This window comes from Diachasma alloeum, unplaced genomic scaffold (genome assembly GCF_001412515.2).
Source record: "Diachasma alloeum isolate Michigan unplaced genomic scaffold, Dall2.0 Dall_scaffold_00354, whole genome shotgun sequence".
In the NCBI taxonomy this organism is placed as follows: domain Eukaryota; kingdom Metazoa; phylum Arthropoda; class Insecta; order Hymenoptera; family Braconidae; genus Diachasma; species Diachasma alloeum.
Window position 1 is genome coordinate 1093678 of NW_021680493.1, and position 17281 is coordinate 1110958.

The 17281-nt window shown below is 40.1% G+C and overlaps 2 protein-coding genes across 2 annotated transcripts; one reads left to right on the top strand and one right to left on the bottom strand.

The window, feature by feature from the left end:
• The first annotated feature begins 253 nt into the window (after positions 1 to 253).
• Positions 254 to 13180, top strand: LOC107041016. Its single transcript, XM_015261368.2, has 5 exons — positions 254 to 2450; positions 8974 to 9062; positions 9565 to 9644; positions 9999 to 10123; positions 10740 to 13180. Exons 1-5 carry the CDS (start codon positions 1023 to 1025, stop codon positions 12099 to 12101), a joined length of 3084 nt encoding a protein of 1027 aa, XP_015116854.1. The 5' UTR covers positions 254 to 1022; the 3' UTR covers positions 12102 to 13180.
• Positions 13181 to 13207: 27 nt separating this feature from the next.
• Positions 13208 to 17200, bottom strand: LOC107041020 (phospholipase A1). Its single transcript, XM_015261372.2, has 7 exons — positions 16859 to 17200; positions 16562 to 16764; positions 15725 to 15828; positions 15215 to 15513; positions 14674 to 14751; positions 14228 to 14509; positions 13208 to 14149 (listed from the first exon to the last, which is right to left on the bottom strand). Exons 1-7 carry the CDS (start codon positions 17139 to 17141, stop codon positions 14070 to 14072), a joined length of 1329 nt encoding a protein of 442 aa, XP_015116858.1. The 5' UTR covers positions 17142 to 17200; the 3' UTR covers positions 13208 to 14069.
• Positions 17201 to 17281: the final 81 nt, after the last annotated feature.

Sequence of the window (17281 nt, forward strand, 5' to 3'; positions counted from 1 at the left end):
AAATATTAAAGTGTGAAAGATAACAAGTTGTGATTGAAGCTGTATTCGAACTTTTAATCATTTAAAAATCCCAGGTGTTAGTTGTGGAAAACCTGCAAAAACAGTCAGAATTGAAGTGTAACTCTGAATAAACGTGTCTTTGGTTGAAATACATTGAATATTAAACTGTGCAAGGCAGCACGTACTGACTAAAATACTCCTAAAGCTTCTAATAAGCCTAAAGCTTTAAATTTTGGCTGAGAAAAGTCATCAAAAAGCATCAAAATCCATTCGAAAATTAAAATCGTCTTTGATTACAATATGAATATTAAACTGTGCACGGCAACAAGTTACAATTGAAGCTGTATCTGAACTCCTGATGATCCGAAAACCCCAAATTTTGGCTTAGAAAAACCTAAAAAAGCAGCCGAAATCAAAGTTCAACGGTCTTTAAACATCTCCCAGATATTAATTAAGGAAATATCAAACTGTGCAAACTAACAAGTCGTGATAAAGCTGCCCTAATCGTCTCCAAAAATATCAAAATCAAAGTCCAACTGCTTCTAAACATGTCTTTGCGTCCAACGAATAGACTCTTAACCGTACAAGGCGACAACTAGTGACCAAAATAGTATTAAGACTCCTAATAATCCTAAAGCATTGAATTTCTGAGGAAGCCCGCCAAAACGCATCAAAACCAAAGGCCAAGCCTCCAAACGTCCCTTCAATTCCAATGACTAAAACATTAAACTTCACAAGCCAAAAGTGACTGCAGCTATCTCAAACCGTCAAAATTTGGCCGCGGAAACTCTGCAAGGAAACTAGCATCAAATTCCAGCTATAGATCAAAGTCCAATTGCCTCTGAGCGTCTCTTCAATTCCAATGACTAAAATATTGATCTCCACAAGCCGGAAACTCTGCAAGAAAGCAAGAATAAAATTCCAACTATAAACGCCTCATTGATTCCAATGATACTAAACTCCATAAGACAAAGAATCGTGACTGCAGCCGTCCCAAAACCTCAAATAATAGAGCCCTCAGGATGAACGAGGTCAGGCAGAAGTGGAGCTCGCCGCGATGCACGAGTGCAATCAGTCCTAACGATAACGGTGAACAGAAGTCAATGTACAATCCGGAGATTGGATCTGTTGATTTCCAGGAAGACACTAACGAGTCGGAGGCCAAGTTGTCGATGGATTCAGCTAGATCCAAGTTTCTAGTTGGTCTGACATGCCCAAGTCACTCAGAGCACGTGGCCGACTCGTGTGAGGCGATAGAATCTGAAGCGTTGTACCAAAATAACGCGTCCTTGAGCGGTGAAAGAGGCCTTCTGAGGAAACTCAACAGTAGCCCACTGTCCTGCTCCCCCAGTCTTGATCCGACAGCCGACCATGAAGCGATTCAAGACGTGAAGCGTAGGAGAAGACACAGTTCTAGTGTGGAGATCACTGCTATGACATGTGTGGAGGATGGAGTGCCGGTGATAAGCTTCAGCTTCCTACAGGGTGAGGAGAAGGAGGGCTCATCTGAGGGAGACAGTGGTGACAAGGACCTCCAGCTCTACGACTTTCCGAAAAGCAGTCGTGTCTCAGCTGAGCTGACGCCGGAGAACGGAAAGGCGTCTGAGGCCGATCGCAAATCTACGATCGACCTGTATGACTTCCCGAAGTCGCACCGTGCGGTTATGACCTGTCCTGAGGGACTCATGAAGGATCAGGACACGGAGATTGAACAGCTGTACGAGATTCCGAAGTCTAGACAGCTGGTCGACACGCCGAAGAACTCGGTTTCGCTGACCCTGGAGGAAGATCCTAAGAGGCCTGAGCTTCAGGGCTCGTACTCGGATCCCGAGGAGAACTACAGGAACCGGGAGAGAGGGAGGAAGGTCAGGAATCGAACCCTCGGGAGGGCCTGGGGCAGGATGAGAAGTTGGCTGAGAGAGGAGAAGCTCAAGATCGGGGAAGTTGTGCAGAGACATGCCAAGATGCAAGCTGTTGGTGCACTCAGGCATGATTCGGAGGCTTCAAGGAGTCGCGGATCCTATGATTTGGTGGAGGCTCGCACCAGGGAGTTGGGACCAATCACTGTTATTGATGAGAGCGGATTGTCGTCTGTGTCGGAGGAGGTGAATGTGGAGGAGATCAGGGAGACGGAAGTCAAGTCTTACGACTTGGTGACACGTCTGGAATGTCAGGCTGATGAGAAAGTTGGGGAGAAGGGTGGGGTGAGGGGAGGACTACGGAAGAAGACAACGTCAACTAGTGCTGAAAATGTTGCTGCGGGGAGGATGAAACTTACGCCAGTTTCATTTAGTCTTGATAAATTGTGCGATGGGGGGGAGGGGGAAGTGAATGGCGAGAAGGAGACGAGAAACGCTGGGAAAGGTGGGATTATTAAGAGGAGAATGCTGGGATCAATCAGGGGATTAATGGCTTCTACTCATCTACTGCATCAGTGCGATACTGATGAGGTAAAGTTACTTTCTGATTTTTGGTTTTTTTATGTTTCGGTATTATTCCCGGGCTATTGTTCGGTCAACCTTCGATTTTTTGAGGCATTAATGACGGAAGGAGGGATGCTGTATGCATTCACTTTCTGAGTCTCTGTAGGAGGGAAACAATTAAATGATAATTTATACACAAATTAAATAAAAATTCGGAGGCACGCGGACCAGAGCGAATGGACTATTGCGTAATTTTGGCTCATCTCGTGGGCGTTTTTTTGTGGGTATTTTTAAACTGTTTCCATGAATTTAAATTGGACTGATGGAGTTACGTCAGTCTTGGGAGGAATTGAATAACACGAGTTGTGGAGTCACGCTGGTTAGTTGAGCGTTTCCGACTGGTACATTGTTGCAGTTTAGGGGGATGGGGGGAGTTACGTGTGGTCGGAGTGAGAATAATTGTTCGTTGCTGTTGGATAATTGATTGAGGGTTATTGGTTGAATGAGAAGGGTTGGGGGAGGCTTGAGGAATTTTTTTAAAGGGATGTCTTTGAATTTGGGGGAGGGAGGGTTTCAAAAAAGACCTCGTGAGAATTTTTCCATCTTCCCTACATTCTAAGACAAATATCACAATTTTTCACAAAGGTTAGTTAATTTAATGAAGGTAACATCCAATCTGTTCTTGCAAAACATCTTCTATTCAATAAATGTAACAAATTTTTTTTAATCCAACAAAACCGTCGAAAAAGTCGCCATTTCCAAAAATCCCAACATCAATTATTCCATCGAGTGATAATAACTGTCTAGACCATTTCCCCCCATTTTCTCCACTACTCCTGCATTTATTTCGATCAAATCACTCGAGTCAAATTTCAAGATGAATATCACAATTTCCTTAAACTTTAGTAATAATTTAATAACAAATAAAATCCAATTCATTTTTGCAAAATACCTTAAATTCAATAAATTAACAAAATTGTTTAAAATATTTTAAAAACCGTTGAAAATGTCTCATGTCCTTTAAAAATTAATCCTCAATCAAAGTTCGCTAATCTCATCTCATAAAAAGTCCCAACATCAATTATTCCATCGAGTGAGAATAACTGTCCAGAGCATTTCTCCCCAGTATCCCCTCCCCTCATGCAACCACTCGAGTAAAAGTTCCAATTTGATATCTTTTCTGATTTACCGGATTTCCAAAAAAAAACGTGATAATTAAATCGTTAAACCAGTTTCATTATGAATTGAAAGTTACCTCCTGAATAAATTAAAATGCAATAAATAAATTTTCACAGTATCCAGGTGTTCATAAAATTCATGATTATTATAATAACCCCCACTCGACTCGGCTGAAAGTCAAGTGGAGAATGGGGCGGATAAAAATCGGTTACAATGAGTCAGTTCAATGTTTACTAGACTATTAATTTAACCGAGGGGATCACGAGTGCTGCGGAGAGGCTCAATCGTGCACTCCTGGCCCATGGAAAGTGTGGGAAAGTTGCGTGGTGAAAATACGTCTTTATTTCTGCTTGTGTATCTATGATGCACAGGTTGAAGTTACCCATGAACGAGCGGAGCTAACTCGGCAACTTGCATTGAGATCTTTTCACAGATACGTCAATGAGTATTGACCGGAGGGAATACAGTGATTGTGTTCCAGAGTATCGAGATTAATAAAATGTTAATGCAGCTGGGTGCGAGGCAGTTTGCTCGGGCAGAAAATGAAATATTCCGGGAACGCGTGCGAAATTAAGTGTGGAAGAAAGTTTTATTTGTTGTTGGAAACATGTTGGGGATATTTTGTTATGGTAACGGTGATATTTTACTGGAGAATCTGAAAGTTTATTCTTCATTCTTGTTGTAATTGAGACGTAGTTATTCGGGATTATGATTTATATTTATGTGGAGAGCAGGGGAACGGGTCGGAAAAACATTCGGAGAGAATAATGTTTAGGCATTTAGTTAAGAATTTCCATTTGTTTTTTTTGTGGAAGAATTAATTATGAAAAAATTTCAAGCATTCAATTCGTTCACAGAGAGCTTCAGATTATTATTTACGCAAGAAAACAGTTTTTCGTGAAAAATGTATTAACAAAACATTGAAAATTTATACCAAGAGTTGATCAAAGCGACCGAAAAATAAATATAAGTTTATTAATGAAGATGAATTCCGCATTCTCTTTGAATAATTGTTTCCGTGGAAATTCCCCAAGATAAATTTTCTCACGCGTGTCCTTGATTTTAAATAATCCACTGGAGAAAAAACATTAAAATTTTTGCTGAGAGAATGATCAAAGCCACCGAAAAGTTCCACTGCAATTATTAAACATAAAAGAACGCAATAATTACAAAAAAATGAAAAAATTATAAAATGGTCTCAAGGGTGATCACTCCCTGCGGCTTGCAACACCTTCAGATCCAGTTTCTTTCTCTCACCATTGAATCGACAAGTGGATACAACATTATCCCGAAGGTCATGCAGCAATGAGGCATGAGAAGCATGAAAAAAATGATTTACGATGGAGTGAAATCACGAGTAACGAGCAGATGAGTGCACTCATCAAATTGTAAGGCTCGATACGATAATCAGAGAAAGTTTATACTCATTTTTATTTCATCTTTCGTGCACTGGTATGGCAATCGTTGATTGCAGTCGTCTTCTGGGACGTGGAACCCATTTTCATGAGCTTTGGGCTCTGCGTGAGGTTGTTGACGGGTTTAATCGGCATTTCGCGATCATTATTGCAACCACAATGCATTATTTCCAAGCCAAGAGTGAACTGAGGAGAAGTAATGACCAAATTGAGAAGATCGTCCTCAATTCGAAAACATTCTCCTCGTTCAAGACCTTGTGTGATTGAAGGCTATAGAGAATGTTGTTGTTGGAAAATAGAAAATTTTTTGTTGAAATTTGACGAAGAGTTATTCATTTTGTCCTTTGAATTGATCAGTGAATTGGTCAATTTGTCGAAAAAGGAAAAATGTTTTCAGGATTTTTGGAGATATTCGATGGGATTTAGTTGAAAGGAGAATATGAATTTCAAAACTTCAGGTAGAATTCAGAGGAATTAAGGGACAGTTTCATTGAAATTTCAAGGAATTTCGTCATTAAAAATTCCCAGTTTGATGAAGAAATCAATGGAAACTGTAAATTTCTCGTCAGTTATTCCATGAAAACTGATCGCAATCAGGCAAATTCAGGAAAATATGTTCTTAAATCTTCAATTAATAAAAACTTCTGTTTAATTTTTCCATTTCTGCTCATCTAAAACTTGGAATTCCATTAATTTTCCGGTGCACTTCCAAATTTTATAATTTCTTTTTCCACTCAATCCAATTTAATGTCATTCTCCTGAAAATTAATTATAAACTGTCCATACAATTTCAATTTTTTTCTAACAATAGAATTAAATCTAAAATTTAATATGAATATTGAAATGAAAAAAAAAACACGTGAATTTTCCCAATTTTCCCGGAATAATTGACCCGAAATAACGGGAAAATCACCAGAAATTGTGTTTTTTTCACGACGACATTTCAACAAAAAAGATTCTTGTTAAAAATTCGCAGAGTTAGTCTGCAATACTTATTATTCAGTCAAGAAAGTTATTTTCTCCATGCAATTGGAAAATCCGACATCATACCCGACCCCTTGGCATGACTCCAAACGCAGAAAGTAGAAAGAAAGAATAAAAATAATGTCTGAATGAACAATTCCAGGTAATTTGTCACGATGAGTGTCATGGGGGGAATCGCTGAGGCCGTGAAAGTCATCAAAATGGCCTGAAAAATAATTCACATTTCACTTTTTTTTTTCACCGGAGCGATCCGTTTACTATCGATTTCATTTTACATTTCGTCGTCTCCAATTTGATGATTTTTTTCAACAACTCGTTGAAGAACCTGTTCCACTCGCGCTTGATAAAAATTATGTTATCAGTATGTAGAGCTCCCGCAGCGTGCGCTGGCTCATGAAGTCTCCGGTATCGGCTTCACGCTCTGCTGGATACGTCAGAGACATTTTTTCTCCGCGTCTCCCACTCCTGATTAGCGACCAGTTGAATAATTATTTGCGGCGCGTGCGATACAGGCGACATTTTTTTGTATTTCTAATGAGGAAAATAGGGAGTCATAACGGTTGCGAGTGGAACTAGACACTTGGACTACTTTCAAATCAAATATGGAGATCGGTTTTTTGTGATTCGATGATTTGTTTTCGTTACTAGCGTTGATGCCCTTTCATTGTGCCCTTTCTCGTGCAAGATTCGATTTTTAAAAAATTAATTATTTATCATCATTCTCATTGCAAAAGCAATACGACCGATGGGAATCATCTGTCCCAATGTATCGGCTGTTAATTTTCCCGGAAAATTCAGAGAAACTTCTCCTTGAATTCCAGATTCGCCTGAATTTTCAGGGAACTCCCTGAAAATTCAAGGGAATGCAGAACTGACAATTCATTTTCATTTGAAAATTCACTCAAATTGTGGAATTTACGTCGTCTTGCCACTAAGAAATTGGAACTTTACTTGAATTTTCAGAGAAACTCGAAATTCCATTGATTTTTTCTCCTTAAATCGAATTCAAGGTCTTTTCCCGGAAAATTCACCTAAATTTTTTGAAAAGTGTACAAGTATCAACCACAACCAAGTGAATGTAAACAGTATTCTTTGGTGAACAGCAGATTTATGAAATTACAGAGACCCATTTAGCCCCACCTCTCATATTTATTAAATACATAAAAAAATCATTGATTTCGAATTAATGAGATGATTCCAAGTCAACTGCAGTAATAAATTCACGTTGCGTAATCCTTGAAGTCCTTGTAATTTTATCTTCCCTAAATCACTGGAATCAATGCCGTAATCACGTGAAATCAACTTCATTTCGAAGTCATGGTGTCACTCAATCATGTACAGACTAGCCAATTCAAACATTTTCAAGAAATGAATATAAGAGTTGAGTTTATCAATTTCCAACAAAAATATTGTTGAAATGAACAGAAAAATTTCGAATGAAGACTTATTTAATTGCTCAAGTGCCTCATTCCTCGGAAAAAATTCTCTTACCTCCCTTAAATAATTGATACCATGCTTGAATTGTCTGCTGAACACCTGGTGAGTCTATCCCCTCGAATTTCTAATGCATACAGAGTTCTGATATTATTTCATCGGCCACACTCCAATGGCCAAGGTGAAAGGCAGCCGGAAGCACGGGTTTCTGTTATGGAAGACTTAGATTCGACGTCTCTCAACCAATTTTTGTTTCATTACTGTTTTTATCTGTTGTCTTCACCGATGTATGTGGTGTGACGTAATATGCGGAATGTGCGAGAGTCGAGTGAAATTGGCGTGCTGATTTGCCAATGAAAGGGGATGATGAGGTTGAAGGACAAAACGGAAATCGTTGGGATGGAACGGCTCGGGAACACAATGAACTCTCGCTGATGCATCGGTGATGAGATAAGTGACTAGTGCGGTTTCTCTTCGAAAGGGCTTTCGCTTAGGGGAGAGGCATTTAAACAATGGGATGAGTCTTAATTGATTGATTGGCGAAAAAACTCAATTGTCGGATTGAAAAACGTGATTTTTGAATCTGGCATTTCTGCTGGACCGCATTCTCTTAATTATCTCGTTAATGAGTTGGTTTACGTGAAAAAATCATAAAACCTTTTTTGTAGCTGAGAAAATTTCCAACAAAAAATGTATTATCACTTTTTCTCCTGGAATCATTCGTTACTGAGATAATTCCGATTTAGTGAATTGTGAAATTCAATCGTGAATTTTTAGCCGAAAAATGTAATATTATTCAACAGATCGATCAGTTGAATGCGGGGGGCCGAGCCCCTCCGGATTGGCTAGCGAAGCAAGCAATGGGCAAAGCCCCCCGTAAAATAATATTCAAGTATCTTAATATGCAACAGGACGTAGAGTAAAGATGAAGCCATTGATTTTTTTACATGAATTTTATGGCGAAATCAACTCATGAAATTGAAGAGCGAATTCATCGGAAATTAGTGGTGGAATAAAACATAAGTACTCGAACAGACACGGGGGGCCGAGCCCCCCACCCGGAATGGCGAGCGAAGCAAGCGAGGGAGCGGAGCCCCCTCATACAATAATATTCAAATTTCTTGATGACCAACAGTAAGTGGAATTCTCCGAATTATAAAATTTCCCTTTTATCATCAATGAACCTGAATTAAGCTTCCTATCCCCGCAATAAACTGCAGAAAGGTTTAATTTCCACTGGCCCTGCACTCCGGCAACCGCGAGTGCACGACAAATTACAATAATTCCCCATCCTGAGGTAAAAGACATTAGAAACGGTGGATTACGTGCCCCACAGAGCGTATTTACCGCTACACTCGTCTGCCAGTTCTGCTCATACGGAACAAGCGTGCCAGTGCATTTCTCCAGAGATGATGTTCACGGGGTACATGTGGCGTGTAGCCCCCGGGTGACGAGTTTACGCCTGAATTAGCCATTAATCATTGGCTCTGGATGAATTCATTCGGAATTACATTTTGACTCATCGTTTTTTATTGCAGACTGGTCCCGGTGGCTTCGAGGATGTCCGGAGGTACGTCAAACAGGGCGGTGACTTCTGCAAGGAGCTCGCGGCGGTTCTCCACGAGAGGTACTATCTCATCTTCGATTAATTAGGACTGAGGGAAACTTTCAAATGTCGCTCGGACTAATTTGCAAATTTATTGGTGTTTTTGCTTCCGAGTGGAAGCATTGTATTCGTCAAATACGAAATTGCCATTTTTTTGTGTCAGGATAACTAATTTTGGCCGCAGGAATTTAAATATACTATTTTTGGAGGACGTGCAATAATTGCTTAAATTAATTCAATTGTGATTTAAAATATTCCTCTCAATGTCATCTGGACCAAGTTCAATCATGAGATTGATTATATCATATTCAGGGAAAGGTAAACAATTTTAACATTGCGACAATATCGGCTGCCAACGTTGGGGCAACGTTGGGAGAATGTTGCATTCAATAGATCATTGAATTTAATTTAAAATACACCGTCATAAAAATTCCACTCGGAAGCAAATGGCTAATTTGTCGCCAAAAATATATTGTCTACATTGTGACGAAAGCAATTTCCCACTTGTTTTTTTTTTGTGAAGAGCCGAGCTGGAAGCTAACTACGCGAAGGGACTCAGCAAATTGAGCAGCAAATTAACGAAGGCATGCGCGAAAGATCAAGGTACTGAATTTTTTTATAACATAAATTTCATGAGAACCAATTTTTTCTTGTCGATCATTTTCATTAGCATTTCGTTAAAAAAAATTGTTCACCAAGTGGAGTCGACTCATGCCCTGTCACTCCGTTACAGTGATTTTGCAGTTTTATAACTGTAGACACTATCATCTTGACATGACATCTTCCCACATGAATTGTAATCCGATTACCCCAGAAAAAATCGGATACAAAATTCCCCAAATTACCATAGAAAGCACCGGTGTAAGTGCGAGAATGGGAATAATTTATTCGAATCAACCGTTCGTCCAAAACAATTAAATAACAACCATTGGGTAATGTTATCTTCAATGCCCCCAGGTGGAAACAGCTCGGGTGGTGTGAACGAGGCGTGGCGAAATGTGGGTGAGGAGATGGAAGCAGCAGCGGAGGCGCACAGACTGTGGGGCATAGCCCTCAGCGAGCAGTTGGCAAAGCCCCTCAGGGTAAATAAATCGTTTCACATAACTACTGAGTTATGAATAATTTCGAGTGTCACACGCGAGCGATCACTGCGGAATTGTGGCTGAATTTCTACTAAGATCGTTACAGTCATGGGAACTTTCGATGATAACTTCTTTTTTTTTTAGTTGATCAGGTTATTAACCGTTGTGAATAGGCTTTTCGTATAATTTTTTAAAATGCTGGATATGAAAATTTGGCAAAAATATTAAACACGTCTTTTTCTATTTCGATTATTAACGAAAAATCAATAAGTAGTTGTAAGCAATTCAAATTCAACTTCTTATATGAGTTTTTTTTTCATTTTTTAAAATAAAAAAACTACGTATGCAATACCTTATGCCCAATTGTTTAATCCGATAAACAACTTTCAATTGCCGGAGACAAAATAAATACTATGGGAATCATCTTTCAAATTGTTGCGCCAAAGGAATCGGGGAATCCCCCGTCAACATAATCTCATAATAGTTTTGCTCAAACAAAAACTTTTTAGCCATTTATATGAACACCATCCAAACTGGAGAAAAATAATAAGTTTTAGTTCTACCAAAACGGGCACAATCCCCAGATCCACATGTAATCTCCCCTTTATCCCCCCAGGTTGGTGTCGCAGAGGCTCAAGGTCGTTCCCGAAAGGTGATCGAGAGTTCCGTCGACAAGGCATCGAAATCCCTGCAAGAATGGCGCAACGTCGCAGCGAAGAGTAAAAAACAGAGTTTTGCATGTGCCCGTGAGAACGAGCGCCTGCAAGATCTAGCCCGAATTCAATCAATCACTCAATCCCAGCAGAACAACAACAAGACCTCGACCCACCACATGACTGAGAAGGAAGTCAACAAGCTGGAGAATCGACGCCGAAAGGCCGAGGACGGTTCAAGAAGAGCGGACACTGAATTCTACACAGTGAGTGTGAGAGCAGAGCGTGCAAGACTTGAGTACGAGTCGACAGTGCGAAAGGGAGCGAAGCAGATGGAGCTGCTCGAGGAGGAGAGACTGAGTGCCCTGAAGGACCTGGCTAACGTCTACCTGTCGCACCTCCAGGCGCTCGCCCCAAGACTTCAGCAGAGTGCAGATCGCCTATCAACACCTGTGAGGAACTGCAATGTCTCCCTGGACGTCGACATTCTGAAAAACTTGATCAGAAGATTGGACAACAACGAGGCGTCTAATGTCGACCAACTGCTGCCTGACTTTTACGCAGAGCACGTCACCCTGGCGATGAACAGGGAGAGGCGGAAACAGGCATTGGTCAGAGTTCTCCACCTGATCAGACAGGATCTCGACAGGGAGAGACGAGGGAGGGAAGGCCTGGAGACACTGCACAGGGCTTTCATTCAAACTCCAGCGTTCGCTGCTGACGAAAGCACTCAGAATGTCACGGACAAGCTCATTCACATGAGGTCCATGCTGACGTATTTGGAGGCAGCTAGGTACAAGGTCGGCGGTGCCCTGGCGGAGATCGAGGGGGGAAAGAGGCCGAAGCATCCTCTTGCCGAGCATATCCTCGTGTCCAGGGACAAACAGGGGCTACAGCAGAGCGTGCTGAAGGTCCCCACCTGGGCGAAGAACGAGTCTTTCGAGTCAGCTGAGGTGGAGGACGACATCGAGATCCATCTGACCAAGGAGAACGACGTCGAGAGGAATGACTGGGTGGACAGGACCGCCGGCGATGGCAACTCCGAGAATCCTCCTGATGAAGAGGATTTCAGTGATTTCGATGAGTTCAGCAGCCAGTCGGAGGATAACAATAATCAGGAGGACGTGGGGGATTTACCGGAGAAGATTGGGGGAGAGCAGTGCAGGGCGTTGTACCAGTACTCGGCTAATTTGAATGACGAGTTGAGTCTCAGTCCGGGGGATGTCATCACTATTCACCAGAAACAGGCGGATGGGTGGTGGATTGGGGAGTGCGGGGGGAGAACAGGCATCTTTCCGGCTACTTATGTGCAAGTCCTGCGTTGAGAACTTGGGGGGGAAGGAATCTTCATGAGGATTTCCTTGCAGAAAGCAGGAAAAATAGTTCCGCTCAATATTTTTTATTGCAAAACGAATTGAAGACGTTCATTTTCAGTTTATTGACTCGACTTCTGAATGAAGGGAACTATCTTTGCAGCAGTTGGATGAGTGTTCACAGAAACTTTTCTTGGAGATATTCATCAGAAACGCATTTATATTTGTGGAATTATCTCAGAAGATGTGAATGTCTGCGAAGACCTTTTTCTATTGAGAAAAATGAGAGCTTCGAGAACACTTCCTCTAGGAATGTCTCAGCCATCCCTGTTTAAGGAGAAGTTGGATATGAGTGAATCAACTCGTGTGGCCCTTCACCACTGAATCCTTTGCACGACATTTTTTATTGTGTTCGTACTTATTAGAACAGAGGGGTTTTGATTAGTCTGAAGAGGGAGTTTCAGGGATTCATGAGGTCAGGTAGAAGAGAGTCTGAACGGCTTCATTGCCAAGTCCTTGGGAATTGGCAGTCGCTCGAATTTCAAAGAAGTTAACGAGAACTGTATTAAAATATTATTATTCATGAGAAACTTTTACCAAATGTTGCATGCTGTATATAAGAATGATGTTCATTGAATGAAGTTGTGAGTTGTACATATGGTCGAAATTTTGTTATATGTGTAGTGTCATAAATAATGGTCGCAAATACATTTGTATATTTCAATTAGTCGCCTTTATTTTTGTATTATTGAGTACGTTTCAGTGGTATTCAACATTTGCTATTATTTTCAGGAATTTAATTTATTATATCAATTCATTATTAATAAAAATACTTGTAACGGAAAACTATATGTTCCACGTGAGGATATTTGATCGAGTGGAATCAGATTTAGTTGAGGAAAATTCACCAAGTTGATAGAAGGAAATTTAATATCTCGCAAAAGGTAAATTACTGTGCTCATCAGAAATATCTCGAGAAGAATTCACGAGAACAATTACTACTGCGAAAATTATCGTGTTTTCGTGGAAACTTTCTGTTTTAAATCTTTCGTTATGAAATATAACGTAAAAATAAAATACGATGTACATTATATGAATGGCAGTGTGAGATTATTGTCACGATGTTTCGAGTGTTTTTTTCCCATCGATGCTCAATTGATCCAGAATGTTTAGTCGATGACTCAACTCCTTCCTCTGGAAGAACTCCTTGAAACTCATGTCGATTTTTATTTTTCTTTAATTCTGTTCAGAATCCTATCTCAGTGTGCCACGTCGTCCAACTTTTGTACGACTTATGCACGGGGGATAATAAATCGGCGACAACGTGGCTCAATTTCGAAAAATAAACAACAAGCACTTTGCATCAGATATTATTTATCTGAATTTCGGAGGAATAATGTGATTTTTACATTCTACATAAAAAGATTTTCATTTTGTACTGATATTACACGCGGAAATTCAATAGCGAAGTGATAAAACAAATGCGTCCCCTTCAAGGTGACTTTCTTGAAAAACGTTGGAATCTAAATAAGATAGGATACATGGCAGAATAAAATGTTGAAAATAATGGACCGTAGAAAAAAATTTAATAGAAAGACCAGCGAATTCGCTAGAAAATTCTATTGGATTTCTATTAAATTTTCTATTAGTTTTTGGCTGATTCCGATTCTGAAACGGTTGCTCGACGATTCCTGCCTGCGAAGTCGTTTGAAATTCTAAAAGGAAAAAATAAAAAAAAACGTTCGCATCAGATATTCTTTATTGAAATTTTCAAGGCTATGACATCCCGTTATTTTTATTTCCTCGCGATAGTGCAGATTTTTGTTCCCAACATTTTATCCTTCTCGAAAAAATCGTGGAAATGTCTAGAAAATTCGGGGATTTTTTGGGGTACATCCTTTCGCATGCAAATGACTGCAATATTGCATTGCATTTTTTCCCACATGCGCCGATGTTTCTATTTCGATATCAATGTTGCGCTCATATATTGTTAGGTTTTCCCTCTTCATCAAGGCGCTCGAGTTCTCTGGAGATTTCTTCAAGATCATCGTCTTGAATCTCTGTAAAATAAAAATAATCTGAATTTTCTCCAAATTCATGACATGACTTTTGCAAGTGAAATGAATATCGATATTAACCGTAATAAGGTGCATATCTTGCTGTAGGAACAAAATATTTTCCTTGGGGTTCAATTTTGGCATTGATGCCCAGTTGCTGGCAAATACCGTCACACTTTCTGGTGTAAGTATAATACATTGCTTGGCACAGATCGTAATCCCATTTTATTCCAGTTAAGAATGACCCTTGGCGGCTAGCGGCGACTTCCAGGGACTCGATGAAGTACTCGGGAGCGTTTGAGTGGCTGCACATAGCTACTCGGGCGTGTTGAATTTGGCTCATCGTGAATGTAGTTGTGACCTCTGAACATGGATCCATAATAGTGATAATAAGTTTTAATCCGATAGTAAAATTTCTGTAGGAATTCCGTTGGTATCGGAAAGTCAGAACTACAGATGCGATCTTCTGGTTTAAAGTTTGATTGGCTTATTCTATTTTAATACTTCACTGCCAATGAGATACTAACCCAGAAAAAATTCCACTATTTGGTACGAGGCGCAACCAGGCTGAATTTCTCCTCCATTGAGATAGAAATCAACGTGACCTATGACAAAAATTCATTTTTAAAGTGAGGTTTAAAGGTTGTGCTATCCCTCTGATGGCAGGAATATTCAAATATTTTGGGTCGCTGTTCTACACTGGAACCACGGACGGTAGGATGACGGCGTGCTCCCGCGCGCCTCTATGACGTGCAATTAGATTAATGAGAAGTGATAGAATCACTTATGAGTGTGAGAGGGAGACATTAACTCAGGTAAAGTTCGATAATATTTTTTTCTACGCAGAGGTCTTTAACGCTGCTCTTCTTGTTTTTCGACCAATGAGTTACTTTAGCTCTAGTCCAGGTCAAGTCTATGGTGTAAACAGGTCCCCTGGTAGGAGATAAGGAATGGCCCAGGGCTGGCAAACATTGGGCCACCCTCGGCCAGACTTCGTCCATTCCTGATGTCCTACCAGGGCCTCCGGCTTTCGAGATAATTCAGATGTTATCGAAAAGAAACTCATACCAACGGCCTTTAACATGCCAAAAGTCGCTCCGAATTCTCGATTTCCATTTGTATGAATAATATCAACAAATGGTGCGTCATTTTTATCCAATGTATACTTGGTATCAGTGAAGCAAGGATGGGCCGGATCTAGTCCTGTGATTCTCTCAACATGCCATCGGGTTAACGGATCATTGGTGTTATTCTTAAAGTGATCTCCTATCATTCCAACAACGTGAGCACCCAAGCTAAACCCAATCAGGTGAACACTTCCCCATTTGATATTGTCCGGAAAAGTTTTAACGATTTCCTTTGCAAACCTAGGAGTGATGAACATCAAAATGAATGTGAATTTTTTCTCCATTGTGTTCTTCTTACATTCTTCTTGAACTTTGTTTGCGCGAATATTTTTTCCGACAAAGAAAAGATTTTATGAAAACTGATCTTTTCCAAAGTAGGCGGAACATGTAGGACGACTTTATTCTATTCGTTTGCTACAATATTGACGTATTTATTAAAAATAAAACTTACTCGGCAGTTTGATTCGCTACTATTAGAGTATTCTTAGCAGCTTGTACATAACCGGGACCAAATGCAAGTATACCCCAAGACACAACAATGACGTTAACATCCTCCTGAACAAAAATCGCAGAAATCAATGACAATCATTTGCACAGAGAGAAAAGACGATTTTCCAGGGGCAAAAAATTCTTACCACAAACCTTCTTTTATAAAAATTGAGGCAAAGTGGACCATTCTTGTGACAAGAATGTAACAATCGACGATCACGATTATGAATGACTTATTTGAACGGAAATATTTTTTCTTATATAATTGATCTTACAGACTCTTAATAAAAATAATTATTTTTGGAGATTGATCACAGGGATTTGAATATTTACGATAAGGGATTTCTACAGAGGAAAAATTTCAATAGACTGAGTTTCCCCGCAAAATGAAACTGTACTGGTCTCCCTATCTAGTACTTTCTGTCACCATGAAATTTACAAAATACACGAAGAGAAATATTCAATAAAAATTACGTATCTGTTCCGTAATTCCGGAGCGAAATGTGGTTTTAGGAAATTTTCCGGAACTGTCGCGTAATTTTTACTTAAAATTACGGAATTTTTCCAGAGCGTTCCGTAATTTTTGCTTGAATCTCCTGTGAAAAATTACGATACCGCCACTTAAATTTCGATTCCGTAATCGGTGAGCGAACTGTGAGTTCCGTAATTTTTACTGAACATTTCTCTCCCTGTAGAAATCGGCAAGAAGTAAGAGAAATATTCAATGTTATATCGAAGCCGCTGCACTGGAAAGTTCTTACAAATTTTTCCATGCATGCAATTACAATGGAATCCTCACATATTTCAAATAGGCATTCGCCATACGTTGCAACCAATCAGTGTCGCCAGTCCCAAGGTATCCATGTGTGATAAAGACCGTTTTCTTCTCCGGACTGAAGCCTGACGTTTTCATTAACTGAGTGTCAAGTTTTTCATCTTCCGCAATTAGGGCCTTCGTTATCGTTCCTCTAGAGCGTACGAGTAAAGTCAAACTTATGGCACCTGCGTGGAAAAAAGCAAACGGTGAACTTCTTGCGATATCAGGGGAGTTTTTTGCAACTCAGGATATTGATTCGTTGGATTCCGACGGACTTACCCCGATCGCTTGCGAGATAATAATCGTATAGGAGCCCTCCCAGTGTGAATGACCGCCAAACATCTATGGGTTCCTGCAGAATTTTCGCTAGAAAGGTCATAATACTGCTATTCGGACAGTCGACGTCTTCTCCCTTGTACCTACGAAACCGCATATGCTCACGGAGAGAAGATATATTTTGCACCCCGAAGTCAAAGTCAGATTTAAAATCGAATATTTCCTTGGCATTAACAATGCCGAGGAGCAAGACCGATAACAATACAATTAGAAAACACTTGCCCATGGCAGTTACACTTTTTCCAAAAGAAATAGTTCTTTTGAAAAACTGGCTAGATTTATATAACGCTCCGCGCTGCATCGAATATCATTCATCGTCTTCCTAGGAAGTGGATGAGTCATTTTGAGAAATAAAAAATGAGGGAT